The sequence below is a fragment of the Eulemur rufifrons genome, chromosome 29 (genome assembly GCF_041146395.1).
Source record: "Eulemur rufifrons isolate Redbay chromosome 29, OSU_ERuf_1, whole genome shotgun sequence".
In the NCBI taxonomy this organism is placed as follows: domain Eukaryota; kingdom Metazoa; phylum Chordata; class Mammalia; order Primates; family Lemuridae; genus Eulemur; species Eulemur rufifrons.
In genome coordinates this window covers 36,636,175-36,650,762 of record NC_091011.1, presented here as the reverse complement: position 1 = coordinate 36,650,762, position 14,588 = coordinate 36,636,175, and the positions used below count along the sequence as shown (strand labels likewise).

The window sequence follows — 14,588 nt, the reverse complement described above, 5'->3', positions numbered from 1 at the left end:
AACTGATTTTTACCTGCCATCAGATCACTGATATTTTAGGGTTCTCTATACCATCAGTCAACCCACTCTGACTAATACAAGGCATATATCATAATGAATATGAAGATGATACATATCTATATATTTTCTGACCATCTCAGGTTTCTTAAAAATGTAAGGCAAGGTTCTTTGTACACTGTACAGCACTTGCAGTCACTATATGAAGGGCAATAGTTAAAATACTGAAAATACTCTGTAGTGATAGTAGAGTTAAACTTTGTGATCGCTTTGTAACTAGGTGGCAGTAGAGTTTCTAGAGACAATTTCAAATACACATTATGTGTCCACATTACGTGCTTTTCCATGCTGGTGATAACATAGAGTTTAGTTGCCCTCCTCACCCCCACATCCTTTCAATGCTTCAATTCCACTATTTTTTGTATATTCAGGAATAGCTTGAGACAGATGATTAGTTTGATTTCATTTCATTGTTTCCTAGGTTCACTGATTGAGGAAGAGGAATACAAGCTGCTGAGTAGAAGTTGGCCTTGTTGAGTGACATTTGAAGCATGAATTCTCTAGAAGGGTTATTGCTCTGATTGTGGCCCTGAGTGTTGACCCTTTGTCTTGCTGGGGCAGTAGAAAATCTTACAGGGAGGGCACACCCTGACTCCACATTATGCTCAAAAGAGTTCCGAGTCAAATGGAATGGGACCCTTCAAAAAAAACTCAATCGAAATCCACCTTGTTTGTTTAATTAGTTCTCATCTATCGTAAAATCAAAAATATATTCTATTACACATTCTTTTATTAGGTCCTTTGCCTTTTAAATTTAGTTCTTTTATATATCTGGCATTTGCTTAAATAATGCAAGGTATAGTTCTAACAAAATTTTTCCCTACTGGAAAGCTAGTTTTTGAACATTATCAACTAAGTAATCTGTTATTTAGCAAATGAATTTTTGTACCACTCCTATACTAAGTTCCAATACATGTCTATCTATTTCCCCATTGATTCATTCATCTATTCTATCATAGCACCATTCTGTTATAATCATCCAGTCCAACTGCAGGGTATTTAATTTCATGAAACAAATCTTTTTTTCCTTATTAAAATAAACTTTAAACATTTATTGAAAAAATCCACATAAACTATTTTATAATATATACTTACATATAATATATAGTTTAAAATAAATCTGTCATAACATACAGCTCTACTTTTGATTAGTCATAGATCAAATGAATAAATTAATTTGAATATTATATCAAGCATTCTTATATAAGAATAGAAAATGTCTCCATTTATTTGATCTCCATTCATGTCTTTGCAGAGTTTTAACAGTTTCTATATAAAAGGTTATGTGTATGCTTTTAATTCCTAGACACTCATATTTTTGTTGCTATTGTTTTTGTAAATGCCTTGGTTACTGCTAATATAATGAAATACTATTAAATATTTAAGTTGATTTTTTTATATTTGGCAACTTTGCTATACACTCATATTAGTCATAATATATTTTCAATTGGGATATATATTTTTTCAATTGGAATGTATATAAATATATATATTTCTCATTTTTATTACTCGTATTTATTTTTTCTCTTTTTCATTCTATATGCTTTATTTATAATTCTCTATAATTTTTGTAAAATCAATTTTGCAATAGGTCTGATTAAATTTTTTCAAGATTTCAGCTTCCAGTTTTGCTAACATTTTGTATTTTTGTAGCAGTCGTAATTTTTTCCCATATTTTCTTATTCTATTACAGTTTTCCTTTTCAATTTTTGGAGATTTTGCCATTTCTCCTTTTTTAACATGTTGAGTGTTTTTTTTTTTTTTAATTTTTTATTTCTGCATAATATGGGGGTACAAATGTTTAGGTTACATATATTGTCTTTGCCCTGCCTGAGTCAGAGCTTCAAGCATTTGATCCAGCAACCCAATTACTAGGCATCTACCCAAAGGAAAAAAAGACATTCTATAATGAAGACATCTGCCCTAGAATGTTTATAGCAGCACAATTCACAACTGCAAAGATGTGGAAACAACCCAAGTGCCCATGAATACATGAGTGGATTAATAAAATGTGGTATATGTATACCATGGAGTTCTACTCAGCCACAAAAAAAAATGATGATCTAGCACCTCCTGTATTATCCTGGATAGAGCTGGAGCCCATTCTACTAAGTGAATGAAGTATCACAAGAATGGAAAAACAAGCACCACATGTACTCACCATCAAATTGGTATTAATTGATCAACACTTATTTGCACAGATAGTAGTAACATTCATCCAGTGTCAGGCAAATGGGAGGGGGAGAAGGAGATGGGTATATTCACACCTAATGGGTGCAGTGTGCACCATCTGTGGATGAACATGTTGAGTTTTTGTACTTAAATACAGGTGACCTTAACAATACAGGAGTTAGAGGCTCTGACCCCTTTCACAATGAAAAATTTGAACATAACTTTTGACTCCCCCAAAACTTAACTACTAATAGCCTACTATTGACTGAAAGCCTTAGAGTTAACATAAAGTCAATTAATATGTATTTTGTATCTTTTATGTATTATACATCATATTCTTACAATAAAGTAAGCCAGAGCAAAGAATATATTATTAAGAAAATCATAAAAAAGAGAAAATATATTTACTACATATATATGGAAGTGAATCATCATAAAAGTCTCCATATAATTGTCTCCAAGTTAAGTAGGCTGAGAAGGAAGAGGAAGAGGAAGAGGAGGGGTTGGTCTTGCTGTCTTAGGGGTGCCAGAAGCAAAGTAGGTGAAGAGGGTGAAAGTGGAGGCAAGAGAGTTATACCTGGTATAACTTTTATTGAAAAAATCCACATGGAAGTGGACCAGTGCAGTTCAAACCCATATGGTTCAAGGGTCAACTGTATTTCTGTTTGCTAATATCAGAGTTTCTCAGACTCAACATTATTGACATTTTGAGCTGAATAATTCTTTGCTATGTGTTTGAGGGGTTGTCTTATACACTGAGGCTAGTTAGCGGCATCCCCAACCTCTCTACTCACTAGTTACCAACAGCAACACTTCCTTTGTCATGACACTCAAACATGTATCCAGATATTGACGAATGCCCTCTGGGAGAAGGGGGAATTATCCTCTGTTGAGAACCATTGGAAACTGACTAAAAGCATATAAAAAATTGAGAAGTATTTATACAACAAAAACTACTGAACCTCAGATAGCAACTGTGGCAACTTGTGATGTTTCGGTCTTGGGGTCCTTTCTTGACCGCCACATCCCGAGGTGCTATCGTTGTATCAGGGTGGAGCAAGCTAGGAAAGAAAGCAGCTTCACTGTCAGTGGAGCTGACTTGATTTGCAATGGAAGCCAGAAAATCTCCATGACCTAGAGAGTTGTCTAAAACAGTTGTGATTGCTGTGGCAAATGAATAGGGAAGGCCAGTGTCAGAGCTTGCTTGAGTTTTTGAAATCGATTAGGGTAAACAATTAACCATCAGACTAGCCAGAAATTTAACAGGAGACCACGGGAATGAGACAGTCTTAGTGGCCTATGATAACAAGCTACATATTCCTGGCTCCTGAAAAGCTGTATGAATATGCAAGGCTATATACATGCTCAGAAGAGACAGAAGAAAGTCCTAGTTATCTACACAACCTTGGTTAAATGAGAGGCTTTGTACATGAGCAGAAGAGACAACAGAAAGACCCAAATATATTAAAAGCTGAAGCTGATTTACAATTGCCTGAACTTTGAGTGTGTTTCCCAATGAACACATGGACCCAATGACAAAGCGAAGAAGACTTACTGGCTCAAAGTGTTTGAGCACAACCTCTGGCTGATAATGCCTACTTAGTGGTGATCTCCAGGAAACCAGTATTAAAATAAAACAAAAATTTAAAAAAAAAAAAAAAAAACTAAGGCAGTAGCGTGTATACACCACAAGTGAGAAAGGCTCCAGTCAAGTCACTAAACAAACATAGGAACAACAATAACTCCTGTAGGAGAATGAAAATACAGAGTTGTTAAAATATAGTGTGTTCAATTTCCAGTTTTCAACAAAAAAGTAGGAGATATGCAAAGGAATAGAAAAATATGACACACGTTAAAAAAAAATAAGCAAACAAACAAGGTGTTGACAGGCCCCAGATGTTGTCAAACTCTGATGCACCCCAGACGTTGGACTTAGCCAAGACTTCAAATCAGCTATTACAAACATGTGAAAAGAACTAAAAGAAACTATGTTTGAACAATAAAGGCTAGCAGTAATGACTCTTCATACAAAAGTATTAATTAAAGATGAAGATAGTATAAAAAAAGGACCAAATGGAAATTTTGGAGTTAAATATAGTAAGCAAACAAAAATTCCCTAGAGACTTAAGAAATTGGCATCATCCATAATATACAAAGACTAGAAACAACCCAAATGTCCATCAATTGTTGAAGGGATAAACAATATGTGACATATGTATCATAATAGAATCCTACTCAGCAATAAAAAGGAAAACAGTATTCATACAGTTTACAACGGTGAACCTCAAATATATTATGCTATGTGAAAGAAAGTCCATATATTGTAAAGTTTTGGTTTTTTTTAATAGGATGTCCATAAAAAACAAATTTTAGGGGCAGAAAGCAGAGAAGTTGCCTGGAACTTGGAATAGGAGCCAAGAGTGACGAAAAATATGCACAGAGATTCTTGTTTGAACGATAAAAATGTTGTAAAATTGGATTCATTCTTTTTCCTTTTTTTCTTTTTTTTTTTTTTGGAGATGGGATCTCGCTTTCTCACTTAGGCTGTGGGAGTGCAGTGGTGTGAACATAGCTCACTGTAACCTCGAACTGCTGAAATCAACCTCCCCAGTATCTGGGACTACAAATATACACCACCATACTGGGCTAATTTTTTAAAAAAATTTTGTAGTGGCCGGGCGCGGTGGCTCACGCCTGTAATCCTAGCACTCTGGGAGGCCGAGGTGGGCAGATCGTTTGAGCTCAGGAGTTCGAGACCAGCCTGCACAAGAGCGAGACCCCATCTCTACTAAAAATATAAAGAAATTATATGGACAGCTAAAAATATATATAGAAAAAAATTAGCCGGGCATGGTGGTGCATGCCTGTAGTCCCAACTACTCGGGAGGCTAAGACAGGAGGATCCCTTGAGCTCAGGAGTTTGAGGTTGCTGTGAGCTAGGCTGATGCCACGGCACTCACTCTAGCCTGGGCAACAAAGTGAGACTCTGTCTCAAAAAAAAAAAAAAAGATTTTTGTAGAGACAGGGTGTCACAATTGAGACCAGACTGGTCTTGAACTCCTGGCCACAAGTGATCCTTCCACCTAGGCCTCTCAAAGTGGTAGGATTACAGGCCTGAGCCACTGCACCCGTCCAATGGATTAATTTATTAAAATAATTAAAAGCTAAACAAAATGAATTAGGTTGTATATAAACACCAATGAAGTTGGTAAAAATACTGTTTTTCATACCAATATGAATAGGAGAGTTTCTATAGATCAAGATGCATTACATTTTTCTTGCAAATAATAACTGTCATAGTATTAGTAACTATTGTATATGTAGCCTTTATCATGCACCACTCTAAGATTCTTTATATGTATAATCATATTATTTCTAACTCTATGAGACAGGAAAGCATAATCAGCAAGATACAAATAAATAGACAGATTAAATAATTTGCTCAAGGACTCTTACCCAGGTAGTTTGACTCTTCAGTTCATGGACTCAACCAGTGCTTTCTATTCTCTACTAGTCTTTAATAGTCTACTAGTGTATGTGTAGATGTGACGTGACAAAATTTGCTTTGACTGATATATATTAAATGGAGTGGAATGCTATGATAATATATTTTAGACTTCATAATTGTCTAAATACATATATAACTGCTGTTAAAATTATTAATTTCTTAAGGATTAAAATATCAACAACTCCACTAACAAATATTTTACGTTCAGTATAAGATTCTAAAAGAAATAAAGTAAAAAATCAGCATCATAACTTAGTAACCACTTGAGAATAGTAGCAGCCTTTTTAATAGACTTATCGTAGGCTTTTAGTAGGTTATAATAATATAACATGGATCTCAAAGTAGGATAAAATTTGATGCCATTTTTTCACATTTTTCCTAATATAGAGCTTTCGTGTTTACTCTAAAACTTGAAAGTATCTTAAAACCATTGTAAGCTTCATTTTAGTAACAAAAATGTTCAAACCAATTACAAAGAATATAGTTTCTTTCCTTCGTTTAACATGAAAAAATTATCAATTGCTGATACTCTGACTTTAAATAAATTCATAAGCTTTATTATTACCTATTGGAAGAGATGTTTTGCTGACATAAAAATAAAATAAATTATTTATAATCAGTAAATTTTCATTGTGTAAGAGTTTTCATACTGTAATTACCCAGGACAGGTAAAAGAAAGAGAAAATTTAGTTAAAAATCTTACCACGCCAATGGAAAAGTAATTATTGATGATACTGTAAGGCACTGGGTCTCCCTTCTCATCTTTGTCATTAGGTATGACTTCAAACTTCCACCTGTCCAACATTATTTCTGTGCTGTTTTCAATGTCTTTTAGGATTTTCATCAGATTCTCACCTTCATAACCTAATGGGAAAAAAAATTACCTTGAGAAAATAAATCTAGCCAAATAACAAAAGCTGTATTTACATATGTTTGAGTGTATTTATGCACATATGTTATTCTACAGGTAAATAATGCATTTAAAGCAAATTCTAAAACCAAATGAAGAATTAACTATAATCTTATTATATTCATATCAAGATTTAATTCTTAACTTTAATTTTCAATATATGTTATATTTCTCTCTTCTGGTGCAAATTCTCAGTATATTCAACCATCAAATGAACATTTCTACTGCACACTCCCATAAAACTTTACATCAATATATTCAAAATGTAATTAATTATCTGCTTCCAGATCTCCCTCCTGTGTATCCTCAGAAAGTCACCACCCTCCACCCAGTTGAAGTCAAAACGTGCATGCCGTTTTAGTCTTCTCCCTTTCTATAATTCCTTTATCCTCACTCTTTCCCCTCTAGTGATAGAGAACAACTTTCAATTTAAGTAAAAGGTCTTATACTTTTTAAATTTGTTTCATTTTATTTTTTATTGTATCTACTAATAGTGCCCTTTTTCTCTTTGGCTGGCTTGCATCTCTTTCCTCAGCATGGTTTTAAATTTCCTAACACAAATTTCTTTTTGCAAGCCACCCTTTCAAAATAATGGACCAGATGCCCCGCTTATGCAGTCCCATAGCATGTAGTTCTCAAAACTAGCTTTGCCTTAGAACTAGTACACTGCACTATAGTTGTTTGTGCTTTTCTCACTACTGGTTCCTCCTACCAGGTCTGCCCTAGAGTAAATGCTCAACAAATCCATTTTTTAATGAATCAACTATAGCTGGTCAACATGTTCTGAAAAGAAAGTTATTGCTAATATTACATTTTCTCTATGATTTATCTGTAGGTATATAACATTATAGTTATGACTGCAGCCTAACCTTGGCTATGTTACTGTTTTTGTTTCTTAACCTCTCCCAACATTAGTTTCCTTCCCTGTAAATCCTTAGATTTTTTGTGAGGATTAAGTGAAATGATGCATAAAAGCACTTAGTACAAGAGGCCTAAAACAGAGATTAGAAAGTTGTTAACAATATAATAATATGATAACATCGGTATTTGAAATATCGTACTAAGTTAAATAATAGCTCTCTTCAAACAGACACACACACATGTACAAACATACACATAACTAAAATGATATTTTGAGTTGGAATAATATTTTCAGAGTTGTTTTCTTTTGTTTCTGTGTCCAACTTTTGGCCTGTAACTTAATAATTTATTTGTTGAACAAGGAAATGCCAGAGGCTATGAGTCCTCATCAGAGGTGTTAGCATACATATCATCAGATAAACTCACTGGGTTAAAAGAAAAAAGAAGGGGCACTCTCATGTGCCAACATTCCCTAAGGAAGAATAAATTACATTAAGGGTATATTTTTTTCAATTAACTGTTAGAAAGTAAAGGCCGCCAGAAAGTAGAAATACTCTTTTTGGAGGCCATCCTCACTTCTTACCTTATATAGGTTTAAAAAAATAATTATGTGCTATTTAGTATATACAACAAAGAGTACAATAAAATGATTGTATTAATATAAACATTGAAAGTATCAAATATTATTTTAAAGGATATATATTTTATAGCATAATTTATTTTTAATTTGAATATTAATAATATATCTATAAATCTACTCAGTGGCAAAACGCTGAATAGTTTAAACTGCATAATTCATATTTATAATTATATTTATATTTCAGATGTTTCTTAATAGTTCTACCTCATTCTTAATGTTTAATTTCTTCCTACTTTTTTATTTCTTTTAAGAACTGTTAATAGCTCCCCAAATAAATTTTATTAATACATAGTTTTTCCCTACTGAATTAAATAAAATATAGTTAAATATATTCACCTATTTTCCAAATTCTTCTTTTGTTTCAGAATAAGCATGATGGTTTTCAGGCATAAATGACTTAATGTAATATAGTATGGAAGTGTATACGTGTGTGTGTGTGTATACTACATACACACATACATATGAGGGCTGTTCAGAAAGTATCCAGTCATGTTATATGAAAAATATATTAGCAATGGCTGGATATATTACAGATAGAACTGGTATAAACTTACTCAACAGAAATATGAGCAAATTATAATGCTTTAAATCAAATGTTGAATTTGTTTTCAGCCATGTCTCAGATTAATATCAGCACTGTTCAACATAACACTAGAAAAATGTAGGAACAGCAATTAACCAAGAGAGAATATGATAGAAATGAGTTCAGTGAAATTTAATTACCACAGCTAGATTGTAGTAGGGTCACTCAGCTTTAAAATCTTTGCCACTGAATATGTTTTCAGGGATTTTTATGGCTAAATATGAGAAAGGCTTGTTTTAATTAGTCTTCCAGCCAAATAAAAATGAAAAGAGTCAATAAATAAATCTATTTTGAGAATCAGAACATCTGCAGTTCAGAAGTAATTCACACAGATGAACTCCAAACTGTAATCCCCCATTTAACAAATATCTATTTCCTATTTCTTTGTATTTATCTGTGTACAAGCATGTTAAATAATGATACATAACTATTAATAGTATTCCTAAACTCAAGAGGATCATATTTTTTAAAAAGACAAATCAAATCCACTAAATATTCAAGCAAAAGCTTATTTACACAAAAGAATGATGCCACTTTATTTTCATTATTTTAATTTAAAGCCTATAATCACTCAGGCTAAGAAACACAATGAAAACATAATTAATATTTTTCTTAAAGAATATATTATCATAATAACTGAATGCATTTAAAAAGTCACAGAAATTTTTGCAAATGAAAATCACATGAAGAAAAGCAACCACAAGTATGTGTAAAAGTGTGCTCCATTTAAAACTCTGTCACTTAGCTCCTTACCCTACACAAACAAAAGTTTTCTTGCAATATTCTTCAAATTTTTGTTAGAGAGACTAATTATTGCCAGAAAATTGTAAACAGATGCTAATTAAGCATTTTTCAAATGCCCTAGGACTTCCTACATTCTTACAGTGCTACTTTTTCTAAAATATGGAAACATACTGTTGTAAAAAAAGAGACTTCAAGTCAATATATTTTCCTGCCCTAAGTGAAGCAAGTGATTATTGGTTGAATAAAGTACTTTCTTTTACAAATATTACACATAGTAATAACTATTATGACTACATAAATACTCAGCACAAACACTGTTCAAAGCAATTTAATAGTTTGACACAAGAACCTACAAGGTAGGCACCATTATGTTCCTCAAATTCTCATAAGGAATCTAAACAGCACAATTCTTAAGCAACTTACTCAAAGTTACACACCTTGCAAGAAATAATCCTATTCTAAAGCAAGTTTCTCTATTAACAAGGTTTAACAAATGGCTTCTCCATTTCCCTAATTGCTCAACTTGGGCATTTTGACACCTTGCTTTCCCCAAATCTCATATCCAATCCACTGGCAAGTTTGATTAGCCTAAACTCAAAAATGTACCTCTCACATGTCTACTTGCCTCATTTTCATCACTAAAACCCCAGTCAAGTCATTTTTATACTAGATTTATATATATACATTATATATACTACACAAATATATTATATAGTGTATATGTATAATAAATATATATTAAATGTAATCTCTAAAAGGGTGGGAGACATAGATTTATTTCCTTACTCTCTATTTAGCACCTAGAACAATGCCAACACATACTGACATTCATAGAGAATTCATCACTAATTAATAATGTACATATGCTAGAGGCCTTGCCTTTGTCCATGGACAGTATCTTTTACATGGTTTTGCAAGAATCATTAGCATACACCAAAAATAGACTTCTTGATCATATTTGAGATGTTAGCCATTTGCTAATTTAGAAGCAAAAAATATAATTATTAATTTCCACATATAAAATATATGTTCCAGAAGAGTGTAGCAAGAGGGCATATATATATATCTCTTCTTTTTAATCAAGGCATATGTAGGAACACTGGCAAATATAAGCATCTTATATCTTTATTTCTTTAGATTCCATGAGATTTGGTTCAACCCACGAAAGTGCTCTTATTAAAGTTGATCATCCTGAATAGATTATATACTAAGTTTTTTACTTAGTCTCCAATGCTGTTTGCCCAGCATGTACACAGCTTAGAGCTAGTTGGACAGATATATATGGAATTGTTCTCCAACTTTGTTGTAAATCAGAGATACTTAGGGTGTTCGTTTAAAAAGAAAATCATCTGCTCAGGTACAACCCCCAGAGATTTCTATTCAGCATATTTTGGGTGGGGTCAGGCCTCATATTTTTAACAAGCTCCCCAAGGGCTCTGATTCACACTAAGTAGACACTTTTCAAACTTTTCTAAGTGAGTTTAGATGCTAAAAATATTTAGCATTCAATTTATGCTTCTTTACCAAAATTTGTGATGTTCAGTGACCTTCAGATAAGTATAGCCTATTACAGCCTATTAGTGACTTCAAAATATTTTAAGAACTCATCTTGAAATATTCTCCCTTTACTTGCCCTGGTCCATCCACATTATTCCATTTTCACTTTCTTCAATATGTCAAGCATCTTGCCAACTCTGGGCGTTTGAACTTGATGTTCCCTCTGCCTCTGCCTATGAAGTTCACCACTAATTTTATATGGCTCTGTCATTATCCAGCCATTAGGTTTCTCCTCTATGTCATGTCCTCAGTGAGGCCTTTCCTTAAAAAGTCATCTGTTTGTTTATTTGTTAGTAGAGAGTCTCACAGTTTGCATATGGCTTTATGTGCTACTAGAAATTAAGGTCCTTTTGTTTTCTGTTCTCACTTCTGAATGCTAAGTGCAAAACACACTGGCTAGCATGGAGTGGGTCTCAAAAATCAAGTATTTCATTTTTTTCCTGTTTGTGATTTTACCACACAGCTCATAAATTAAAAATCTGAACATTACCTTAGAGTTCATCCATGTTTACCTCATTTTCTAAGCAAGAAAACCAAAACCAGAGAGGGTTGGAAACTTGTCTTTCTCAAGTTCGAGTCTATTATTGGTATCAGATTAAAGCCCAACACCCACAGTCTCTTTGTCCACTATTTGACTATAGTTCAAAATTATATATATGATATCAACTACATTTGCTAAAATCATATGGTAGTTGTCACCCAGTAAAGAAATATATGGCTGTGTTTTGGGGACTGGTGGTTGTGTACTGTATTTCTGCTTTTGTTGTTGCAGCTGTTTTACCTCCTCCCCATCGCAGGCATCTTGCTAGATCATTGCCGGTCCCAAGAGGCAGAATTGCGACTGGAGGATGCTTGACTACATTGGCCTTTTCTGCAGAATCAAAAAATTAAAATAAAATAAAATTTCGAACTCAGATAAAACAACACTAAATAAAAAGACATCCTGACATTAAATGAAGGAATTCTCCTAGATACTTATAAACAAAACAAAATTTATTTTACATACAATTATGAATTATGGTTAATTTGCATGCATTTGTAGCAATTGATAAAACACAAATACTATATTATTCACAAAGTGACAGGGATTTTCAAAACTGATGCAAGAGGAAAGCTTTCTAAATATATTAACTCAGACAAAGATTATGGTATGTTTTAGTTATCTCCATTACAATTCTCAAGGATGCAGGTATATGCAGCATAGGAACACACTTGCAGAGATGTGAGTAGGGTGGATGGGTAGGTTCCTATATAAAGTCCTTTTGCAACATCAACTCTAGGTATATTTTACTTGAAGGAATGAGATATTTGAAAAAATTTGAATGTAAAAGTGAATAAATTGCTAACAATGTCCTTGAATTGTTCCCACCCATGGTGCTGCTTTGTGTCAAAGCAAATGGAACACAACGTTAAGAGCTGGATTACACCGAGATCAGCAGGTTTTCTATGAGATTAATCTTTACATCACAGTGCTTTGGGTTCAGAGCAGTAAAGATTTCTGCTGCTGACATTCCATATGCTTTTGTTTGAATCATCATATGCTTTGAATTAATCTCACAAACATGTATCACTTTCTTTTCTTGAAATTTTTTTTCTCCCTCCTCGGCCACTCAAAGTCAGTGTGTGTATGCATAAGGCTTGAGTGGCTACATAATTTAGTGATATGCACAATTAAATAGCCAACATTTAGATTTTGAAAGTTAGAACAATCTAAAAATTCCTACCGTTTTCACTCTAAAGTCCTCACAAGTCCTCAGACATTTTTCAACTAACTCATTGACTTCTGAAATTCTTGAATTCTGGTTTTCTTCTTAGAGCATATAAATACTGTTTACATCTTTCATTAGAAGGCCAAGATCAGAATATTCACTATTTCTTTTTATTAAATATTAGTAGATTAAAGTTGTTAGATGCTTTTCAAAAGTGTGTCTGACAACATATATTCATTTTTAATTTAAATATTTTCCAGTGTATAAAAATGTAGAATATTCTCATCTACATTAACTAAATAGAAGTTTGTTTCAATGTATATAGAAAAAGCAAAACTTATTTTGAACCAATTCCTTTTGTGAAAGGGCCTATTTTTAACAAAAAATTGGTCAATGCAGTAACTGAAATGAGACCTAAAAAAAGTAAATACTTGTTTTGGATTTATCTCCTCATAAAGGCCAATATATGATCTGCTTTTCTAACCAGTAATCAGTAGTTTTTGTGAATTTATCAAGTTTTTCTAGTGATGCATAATATCTTTTATCCTCAATCATGTATCTGTTTTGTTTGCTTATAAAAATCAAGCTCTTTAAATTTAACTAGAGAGGTAATATAGAATAAGATTAAAGTGTGGGTTCTAATCCAAGCTCTGTCAGTTCACAGTAAGAAGACTTTGTTCTAGTTATTTAACTTCTCCAAGCCTTATTTTCCCTATCTTTAAACTTGGATTATTAACACTATTTCACAGAGTTACAAGGAATAAACATGATAATTTAGGCAACAAGCACAAGATTATCAAATAGAATATGATAAAAATTAGGAATGATGATGGTAGTGATTGATGATGATATGAATACACACAGAGGGTAAGGCTTTGAGACTGCATGTTTTAATAAAGTAAGCATATCTGTGTGGCACAGATTTTATCACAAATGCTAAGACCCTTTGGCTCCCTGACTGGGGCAAATGCCAGATATCCTAGAGTCTGATTTGAAAACGATGCTGAAGATTCAGTAAATATTATGAGAAATGGATTAGATAGAATTTCTAGAAACTTTTAAACTATTATGTCTATCAAAATTTTGAACTTTGGAAGAATAAATAAAACCAGTAAATAGTATGCACCTGCCAGATGTCCAACTACATTGCTGCTTCTAAAGATATTGACGGTATCTATAAATTTATAGATAGATAAGATAGATGAAACACAATTTAATGTAATCACTCTCATCCCGGCCACATTAAACATGTGTTTGCATTACCTATGCTATCCAAAATCCAGCCCACGGTTCCATCTCCACCACAAGCTAACACTCTGAAGTCAGTAACATCTCGGAAAAAGTTTAACCTGAAAAATAATCATATTATGGTGCATGATTAATATTTTAAAACGAAAACATTTTCAGTTTTGTCTCCTTAGCATTTTATCAAATAAAATACATTTTTATTTTATGAAAACTGTAAAATATCTCAATTATATTTTATAGATCATTTAACCATAGTTTATAATTATATATTCCAGAGTCTATAATTTAAAAATATTTTGTAATGATATAGTCTAGATTCTATAATATATATTTTAATTTTTATTTTATAAACTGTAAAATTAAAAAAAAGTAAATGCATCAAAATAAATTTCATTAAGATATTCTCCCAGATATGATCTGCATTTCACATAATCCAGAATGAACCATACTACATTATTTCATTTAGTAAGCATTGTCAATCAAAAATTATCCTTTGAATAATCATACAAATGTTCCTCTTGCATCAGTAAATATGTCTTTAACAATTTTTTGCTTTATCCATTACTGGGAGAAATTGCTCAGGCTGTAATTGGGGTTCT

At 32.6% G+C, this 14,588-nt stretch overlaps 1 protein-coding gene across 7 annotated transcripts in view; it reads right to left on the bottom strand.

The window, feature by feature from the left end:
* Window positions 1-14,588, bottom strand: part of DGKB (diacylglycerol kinase beta) — a 569,068-nt gene that overhangs the window by 354,682 nt on the left and 199,798 nt on the right. For all 7 annotated transcript variants that reach the window (XM_069461465.1, XM_069461460.1, XM_069461461.1 and 4 more), the window contains 3 exons: window positions 14,005-14,090; window positions 11,814-11,903; window positions 6,441-6,601 (listed from right to left, as the gene is read on the bottom strand). In XM_069461465.1, coding sequence (XP_069317566.1) covers window positions 6,441-6,601; window positions 11,814-11,903; window positions 14,005-14,090 — 337 coding nt within the window. The remainder of the gene's footprint in view (window positions 1-6,440; window positions 6,602-11,813; window positions 11,904-14,004; window positions 14,091-14,588) is intronic.